Raw genomic sequence first — 9,510 nt, forward strand, 5'->3', positions numbered from 1 at the left:
TCAGTGATTCGGTGAAGACTGAAGAGAGACTGAGGCCGTTGATTCGGTGAAGACGGGAGATTAGAGAGAGAGAGAGCGCGTCTGAGATTGTGTCAGTTGGATTGGGATATGAGATTGAGATATCTAATCAAGAAATTAATCTCTAATTGTGACCGTTGGATTGTGTTATTAGTTTTGATTTTAACAATTGATTTGTAATTTGGTACCTTTGCTCTGGATCACTCATACGATGTACCTCTGTACTACTGTGCTAGAGTCTACTGATATGACACGACACAAAGGAGTTTGTAGGGTATAATTGTAACCGTAGAATTTGAATCTTGATTTGGTTTAACGTTTGGATTTGAAATTGGGAACTTGTGCCAAAAAGGATGTTCAGATTGGTTTCCTCCCTTACCTAATAACCGAAGCACAAGGCATGTGACTCACATGATGTGAGTGGAGGGCTCGCACTTATATTATATATTTCAGTTTCTACTAAACAGAATCTTTCTCTATACAATAGAGTTTTGAAAAATTATAAACAAGTTCAACTACCAATATTTGGTCCATAAAAAAGAATAAAAACGTGTGGGAGGTTGGATACTAATAATAATATTATTTGTGTATTTTTTTTAAGTCCCATTTTTTGAAGATATAATAATATTTTTTTTCACTAATTTTCAATAGATAAACCAATAAAGTTGACGATAAAATAATCTAAATACAAACCCTACAATTCAACACGATACAGTCTTACAGACAAACCATTTCTTCATTTTAGAGATATATCTGCCTTCATTTTTTTTTTTTTAAATTTCTTGGGTGTTGTTTTTTCTACTCCCATCGTTCATAGCATGATGGAAATAGAATTATTAATAAGTACGAAGACTTGAATTTTGTAAGATTTGATGTTAGTTCACATTTTGCACCGTCTGCCAGTCTAAAAAATATCATAAATTAATTAATAAATAGTGGATGGTATTGTATTCCAGCGCGGATGTAGTTCTCACCTGCTCTCTCTCGTCTCTAGGTGATGCACATGCCGTGGTTTGCCTCGAGCTCTGTAAAAGGGGGACCCAACTCTACCTTCCACATATCACCCCAAGCTTCCCACTCAATAAAATCCGCTTTATCTTGCACCAAAGGGTCATGTCACTATCTATACGTTAGTATAGGGTTCTGCCTCAATAGGACTAGGACAGGCCTTGGGTCACATGAGTCAATGACTCTGATACCAGCCAAAATGTAAGTTAGGGCTTTTTGGGGATCTGATCCAATTTTGGGTTTTGCAAGCAAATTTTGAGGTCAGCTTTATTTTTTACTTTTTGAATTATCCTTCTAATTATATTTTATAAAATCATAAAATATTTACCTTAACCAAATTAGCTTATGATCTTTTGGGGTCAGGCAGAAAACGTGTACCAGGAAAAATAGTTTCGGCCATTGATCGGCCTTCTCTAGTAACTCTAATATCTTGCTAATTGCTTTTTTTGAAAAAAAAAAAAATTTTAAAAATAAATAAAGATGCCTTATGGTTAGAGCATTTTAGCATAAATGCACCAAATAATCACTGCATCAGAAAATGTTAAAAGAGAGTATTGCAAAAATATTTAGAATTGTGCTACAGTACAATTCTAATTTAGAATTGTACTGTAACACAATTCTAAAACTTATAATATTTGTTTATTCTCGATTTTCTGACTCTCTCTCTCACTTTGTTTCTCTTCTCATTCCTCTCTCCACAACGACGACTCTCTCTCATCACATCTTTCTCTCACGGTGGGCTTTTCTGGCGTGGGTTGTGGGTCCGGCATGGTATGGTGGCGATTTTTGGGTATTTTTGGGTACGTTTTCTGGGTTCATGGGTATGCGGCGGCGTGTTCATGGGTTTCCAGTGTGGTTTGTAGCGGCGAGATCAGTTTGTAGCTGGGTTTGTGTAAATTTTGACTTGATTTTTTTTTTTTGTGGGTCATCTTTTGGATTCGGAATTTGCTATTGGTTTGATTTGATTTTGGGATGGATTTTTTTTGTGGGTTCATGGTGGTGGAGTTGGGGGTTGTCGTGGTGGTGGTGGTGATGGTGGAAGGGGGTGGGGTTTTTTATTATGGGTCATATGTGGGTTCATGGTGGTGAAGGTGGGGGGTTGCCGTGGTGATGGTGGTGGCCATGGGTTTCGGGGTTGAGGTTTCTGGGGTTGCCGTGAGGTTTCTGGGGTTTATTTGGAAGAGAGCTGAAAATGAAAGAGAGCTGAGAGATGGGAGAGAAAAGATCTAATCTATATATATATATATAAAACCGAAGCCTCTGCTGGCACCACAATTTTCCACGTCAGCACAATATTTAAAAAATAAAAAATAAAAATAAAAACATTATAACTCCTCAAAATCCTAGCAACCTTACCCCTCTCTCAAGTTAAGAAATATAAAGCCACAGTTTCTGCAAACTCTCTCTCTCCAAACGCAGGAAGCCCTAAACGCACGGTATAGCATTCAAGGTTAGTTTTCTTTATATATTAATTAATACATAGTACTTTGCTCACCATTGAATACTCATATAATCAATTTCCAATTCAGTGTTCAAGAACCAAAATTCTAACTGCGCTATCATAAAATATTATTAGTAGTATGAATTTTATGGAGTTGCGGTGTTCAAGAATTAAACCAAAATTCTTTTAAATTATCTATAATATTTTATCCTCCGAAAATTTTCTCTCTTTAATTTTATTATCTATTATATTTTGTCCACTCTTATGGACTAAATCAACTTATTCTCCAGTCACCATCATTAATAAATGAGAAATCAAATCAAGGTTATAGTTTTTTTATTTGGTTGCTAGGGTTTTTGTTCATGAAATTGCTATTTTCTATTTAAAAATTGCACCTGTGGATCAATAATTATATTTCTTACCTTGGCATTTTGCACCTATGGCTAAAATTTGTGTGGATCTTTGGAAGTTCAAAAATCTTTTCTCCATTCACCATGGTTTTTCATTGAGTAATTTCTTTCTCTCTTACTCCTCTTGACGAGTTTTGTTTTTGACTAGAAGAAAACTTTTTTGCTTTGAAGGTCATGCAGCACCTGTCTCATTTTATTTGTCCTCACCACAAGGAAAACATCTAGGTAAGGCAAATAATCTATTTTAAAGTTTGAATGGAAACTACCAAGTACAAGAGGTAAATCTTTAAGGGATAAGCTTAATTGTTTCTTATTTTCAATAATAAATCATTTTATTGCAATACCGGTAATTGTTTGAGAAATCCAATATGTTCATATCTCTATAGAATAGAGATAGTAGAAGCCAATTTTATTACAACTACTTAAATTGAGTTGACTTAATTCCGTACAATTATAAAATATAGCATGAAAGATAATGGAATTAATTGTTGTAATTTTTATTTTCTTTCCATGTTTTGAATTTCCTTTATATTATTATTACAACTGAGCAAAGATTGAGAAAGTAACATTACTACTCTAATTTAAAGTTTAATGCGTCCTTCTCAAGTCATGGTCTTTATTTATATATTTGCAGTTTATATTTCTAACCGTTGATGAGAAATTAAGGCTCAGTTGCACAATATGTGTAAATTCTTCAGAAGGCTACTTTAAATAGTAAGTCAATGTGTCTCTTACATTTGTGTATTAGTTAGAATTGTTTTCAAATGATTGTACCAATAAAAGTGAATGTGTATAAATTTTATTTAACTATCCCGTGCATCGCACGGGTTAGCGACTAGTCTATATATATATATAAAACCGAAGCTTTTGAAGCTCCCACAATTTTCCACGTCAGCACATCATTTAAAAAAAAAATCATAAACCAAAAAATAAGAAACTTTTTTCCACATCAGCACATCATTTAAAAAAAAAAAAAAATCATAAACCAAAAAAAAAAAAAACTTTTCTAAAACCCAAAAAAATACTTAAACGCAAAATCAGAGGAACCCTAAGCCTTTAACACGCTCTACCTTCTCCTTCCTCCAAAACCCAAACCACGCTTTGCCGTTCCCCCACACGCAAACACAACACCGCGTTCTTCTTCTCATCAGTCAGTCAAACTCAAAACTCAACACCATGACCCCAAAATCCCTCTTCTTCTTCTCCACCACCCTCGCTCTTCTCATCCTCCTCATACCCATCTCTGCCCAAATCTCCGACCCGAACCCGAAACCGACCCAATCCCTATCCGCGGCCCACATTGAGCTCACCAACTATGGCTTCCCAGTCGGACTCTTACCCTCCTTAGTCCATGGCTACTCCATAAACAAGACCTCCGGCGACTTCTCCGTCGAGCTCGGCGGCGACTGCAAGATCACTCTCCCGCCGGACAACTACCTCGCCACCTATTCCAGGACAGTCAGGGGAAAGATCGTTTCGGGTAAGATCGTTGAGCTCGACGGGATTCGGGTCCGTGCGTTGTTCAGGTGGTGGTCCATCACCGGGATCCGATCCACCGGCGAAGACTTGGTGTTCGAGGTCGGCATGGTCAGCGCCAAGTACCCCTCCAAGAACTTCGACGAGAGCCCCGATTGCGAAGGTAAACACTCCTCTTCGTGAGTGAGCGAGTGAGGTATGAATTCAAATCCCAATTCAATTCGCTCTTAATTAGGGTTTTGAATTGATCAGAGAAATTCGAGACTAAAGTATGTGTTGTGCGTTATGATTAGTATTGAATTAACATCTCTGAGTGATAATTCTTAATTAGTAATTATTGATTTAAAATATAAAAATTGATTGAATCGAATTGTGCTCTATGTATCTCGATTATTCCTGAATATTCTGTATAGCACGAGCAAAATAAAATAGTTGCTGTCTTTTTTGATTTTGTTTTAATTTTAGTTTACTAGGCATCTGTTTGTATCGAATATGTTCTTTTCCAGATTAATTCCCTCTAAGGTATTAGCCCAAACTGCCGACTCTTCCAAAGAAGGTAATTCTTTTCTCTCTTTACGATTAAATCCGTTAGCACAAATCGCATTAGATATCTGTGAAACGTTTTAACTTTTATTTATTTTTACTAATTCGTTAATGTTTGAATTGCTTTTCAGTTTGATTAAAACTGCCGACTCTTCCAAAGAAGGTAATTCTTGAGGAAACACTGTGGGAAACCAAAAAAAAAAAAAAAATGATTAAATCCGTTAGTATGAATCGCATCTTTATTTTTACTAATTCGTTAATGTTTGAATTGCTTTCAGTTTGATTATTGTTGATTTCAATTAATTTACACCTAAGGATTTGTTAAATTATTATTATTATTTTTTAAATTGATTTCTTTCTCTGATTTCGTAGCTGATTGATATAAAGCTTCCAAAGTATTTTCACGATCAGACAAACTTAACCAAATTGAGCATCTGTTTGGGTGTGGAGGAAAAAAACAATGGAAGCACAATCAATTGTGAAGGTTCCTTTTAGATACCTTTGTTAATTTGCTTTGTTGATTTGCCAATTGTGAATTACTTTATGTTATTTCTACTAAGATTTTTCTATGGTATTCTATTTTATTTCACTTTGTTGCGGGTTCTTGCATTTTTCTATGGACAGTCAAGTATTTACCTTTCCTTTATTATGTACAGCTCCAAACATTAATCGTGTATTGGACATAGCTCAAGAACACAGTGTGAGCAGCTACACGTTGCAGAGAAATCGAGGTATCCACAAGCCAGTCAAAGTTGATGACAGCCCTTCAATGATAGCTGAAAATGGTGTGAGTAGCTCCAGCTTGTGCGAGCATGAAAAAGGTGAGAATATTGCTTTGCTCCAAAAAAGCAACATTATCCTCCTCCTTGACAATTCTCTAATTGACAGGCAATAAACTTTTCACACTGCCACTGATGGTGAATTTTTCATTTTCACTGTGCCTCAATACATATACTGGGCAAACTTCATGATTAGGTTATCTTATTTTGTAAATTAATGGTAACATCTCTTGATTACAGTATTGCAGGCACTGCGGACCGCTCATGCAACAACAGGATATATTAATGTTGTGATGCAGAGAGCTCCCAGGATCTCAGGCAGAGTTATTCAAGCACAGATGGATACAACATTTACTAATTCTAAGATGCAGAGAATTCGTGGGAACTCAGGCACAGTTAAGGTGGAGAGAGATGGATTTCTTAGCAAGTCAGAAGACAAAGCTGGCAGAACTTTGATGATAGCAACAAGCATGGATCCTGATTTGTACAAGGCTATAACAGATAGGGACATTGATTTAATCCAAAAAAGAAGGCATGATATGGAACTTTCTCCTCTCTATGACAAAACCCCTGAATTGAATACAATCCTTCATCTTGCTGCTGCAAGCTCAGACGATGAAGAGTTTGTACAAGCAATCCTCAGGATCCAACTGTGCCAAAAATTTGTCACAGAAAAGAACTCCAGCGGCAACCTTCCTCTTCATGAAGCAGTAAATGCTAGCCATCTACATATAGTGAAACTTTTGGTCATATGGACTTACTAGCAGCTGCAAGATCACTCTACTGGACCATTGAGGGAGAAAAATAAGGAGGATAATACTCCTCTTTACCTGCCCTTAATTAACAAATACCAAGCTGTGGGTTGTAACTTGGCCTTGGAATCCAAGTACAATGAAATGGCCAAGTTCTTTGTACTTGGATTGATTTATAGTTTTGGATTGATTTATGACTATTATGCTACTATTTTAAAGTTGAGTATGGACATTTTTAGTAATGTTCACTTTCATTAAGTGTTGTTTCTTTTACATGTACACATGGTGTTTGATGAAATTTCTTATGAGTTCTAGAAGCCATAATACATGGAGAGTCGTAAGGAGGAAGATAGGTAAGAAATGTGATGCTCTATTGTTGATCTAATCAAGGTAAGCTGTGTTTGATTCTTATTACTATTGTTAATGATACACCATATATTGAATATTTGCTTTGTACAATTTGCTGTTTTGTGCTGATATCCTAAGTGCTGGTGTTGTTTGGAATTTAATTTATCTGTAATTAATTGTATTGGAGTGTACTTATACAAGTTATATATTTTCTAAATTATGATCTCAAGTATTTGGTTACCACGATATCTCATTGTATGTGATAGATTTTATTGCTTTGGTATATAATTTATACCTTGATATTGGTTTTTTTTTTTTTTTTTTTTTTTTTTTTTTTTTTTTAATGTTAGGGAAGTTATGTCAATTGATTGACATGTTATTATCAACAACTTTCCCGTGCATCGCACGGGTTAGCGACTAGTTTTGATATATATTATTTTATTTTGTAAATATATTATTTTAATGAGTAAAAGAGGAAAATAGAAGTTTGGGATGTAAAGGTATCCTAAAATAGGATGGTATAATGATAAAGTGAGGTTTTAGAATGATAAAATAGAGTAGTATTAGCATTTTTCAATGCTAATGCTCTTACAGTATTGCCACTTGCATTTTTTTGGAAAAAAAAAAAAAAACCAAATGGGTTAGTCAGGCCTTGTTTGGTTTAAAAAAATGGTTACTTATCACTCAGTTTTCATCACCCATCACTTATTACTCAATTTTTATCACTCATCACTTAAAACATCCCACCCTGTTCGGCACCATCACTTACTTGTCATCACTCAATATTTTTCAACTATTTGTGGGCCCCATACCTGTACCTTGTACAGCTTTTACTTTTTTTTTTTTTCCTTCAACCCCTAGTACCCAAACTCTCCGAACCGAATGAAAAAAAAAAAAAAAAAGAAAAGAAGAAGAAGAAGAAACCCAGAAACCCGAACCTAGTGAAAGAAGAAGGAAAAAAAAGAAAAAGGAAGAATTGAAGACCGAACCAGTGAAAAAAAAAAAAAAAAAAGACCGAACCCAAGAGAAGAAAGGAAAAAAAAAAAAAAGAGTCAAAGGTCAAAAGGTGTGGCTGTGGGTCCTTCTATGTGTGTTTAATTACAAAAATGTCATTGAGTCATGGAGTCCAAACAAGTGTTCTTCCATGGGCCTCACCAGTTTTGGATAATGATTTATGAAAACAGGTTGATATCACTCAAAACTCTCTTCATCCAAACATCATCTCAGTGTCTTGCCACTTGTGTTGTTTTTTTTTTTTTTAGGAATGTCTTGCCACTTGTGTTATTTGAAAAAGAATACGAAATCAAAAAAAAAAAAAAATATATATATATATATATATATAAAATAAAAAACGATATCATATTATCACTGTTTGAATCACTGACGGAATCACTGTAATTACTGAGCAATTTTTTTTTTCTCTTTTGATATTAGCCATACACGTCTTATAACTCTTGTCTTGTCTGAAACTCGTGAGTTGTCTTCTAATTTGCTACTCCTCTTTAGACTTCTACTTTCACCTCTTAGTGCCCGTTTGTTTCCACATTTTGAGCCCAAAAAGGGCTTTTTGATAAAAGCCAAACCAAAATATGCGTTTGGTTAAGCCCAAAACGCAACTTTTTGATAAAAGTTGCGTTTTGGGCATAGACCAAAAATAAGGAGAAACGTGGAAATTTTTATGGACCCCTGAGGGTCCATAAATGAAAACGCACAATGCGCGTTTTGGGTGGGTTACCGTTGCAATATTAGAATTACGGAAATACCCATCAATTATTCAGTTCTCTCACGCCCCTCATCTCTCATCTCTGCTCTCCCTTTGCACGACGCCTCCATCTCTTCTCTCTGCTTTGCTCTGCCCTCTCCGTAAGTCTCTTTGCTCTGCCCTCTCCGTGAGAAATCAACCCAAAGAACAGAGAAATCATAACCAACCCATACCCATGAGAAATCAACCCAAAGAACACACAGAAAAATCATTACCCAAAACACAACCCACAATCCAAAAATACAGAAATTAAATAGCACAAACCCACGGCCAAACCCACGGCCAAACAACCATAAACACATAGAAAGACAAAAAGAAAGAAGAAGAAGAGGAAGAAGAGGAGGAAGACGAAGAAAGACCGAACCCACAGTGTTCAGTTCAGGTCGTGAGGCTTCTCAATGTTCAATTCAGGTCCGCGAATAATTTGCTTCATATAAGTCAAGAAGCGGAAGTGGAGAGCTTCTGGAAATCAAGTGGAAAAAAAAAAAAAAGAAAGAGAGAGAAGAAATTGAGAGAGCCGGAGAGCTTTGGAATTGAGAGAGCCTTCTGGAAACAAACGGAAAAGGAAAAAGGAAAGAGGAAAGAGGAAAGAATGAAAGAATGAGAGCCTTTTGGAAAGTGGAGGTGTGGGAAAGGAAACGTATGGAGGAAAAAAAAAAGGCAAAGTATTAGAAATCACAATTTAAAAATATTACCACAATATTTTCACAATATTTTCACAATAAATTTTAAGTAATTAGCTAATATTGATGAGTAAAAATATAATTTCAGTAATGGGTTCAAATTAGAATTAGTAACAACTTTTCATATAAGATTTTGTTATGATTCTTGCGAAAGTATTGCAAAAAATATTGTGGATGTAACACTTTTTGTTGAAAAATATAATTGTTGAGAATGAATAGAAAAAGAAAAATAAATATTAAAAAAGAATAAATTTGATTACAAAATAAAAATTAAAAAAGTGGATAGGCAA

General features: G+C 35.2%; 2 protein-coding genes across 2 annotated transcripts; both read left to right on the top strand.

Annotated features, from left to right (window-relative positions):
- Positions 1-3,995: 3,995 nt before the first annotated feature.
- LOC115961389 lies at positions 3,996-4,629 on the top strand. Its single transcript, XM_031080402.1, has one exon. The coding sequence runs from the start codon at positions 4,054-4,056 to the stop codon at positions 4,534-4,536; it is 483 nt and encodes a 160-aa protein (XP_030936262.1). The 5' UTR covers positions 3,996-4,053; the 3' UTR covers positions 4,537-4,629.
- A 653-nt stretch (positions 4,630-5,282) lies between these two features.
- LOC115961475 lies at positions 5,283-6,891 on the top strand. Its single transcript, XM_031080478.1, has 3 exons — positions 5,283-5,380; positions 5,583-5,717; positions 5,916-6,891. The coding sequence occupies exons 2-3, from the start codon at positions 5,666-5,668 to the stop codon at positions 6,437-6,439; spliced, it is 576 nt and encodes a 191-aa protein (XP_030936338.1). The 5' UTR covers positions 5,283-5,380; positions 5,583-5,665; the 3' UTR covers positions 6,440-6,891.
- The last annotated feature ends 2,619 nt before the right edge of the window (positions 6,892-9,510 follow it).

Source organism: Quercus lobata, chromosome 1 (genome assembly GCF_001633185.2).
Source record: "Quercus lobata isolate SW786 chromosome 1, ValleyOak3.0 Primary Assembly, whole genome shotgun sequence".
NCBI classification, from domain to species: domain Eukaryota; kingdom Viridiplantae; phylum Streptophyta; class Magnoliopsida; order Fagales; family Fagaceae; genus Quercus; species Quercus lobata.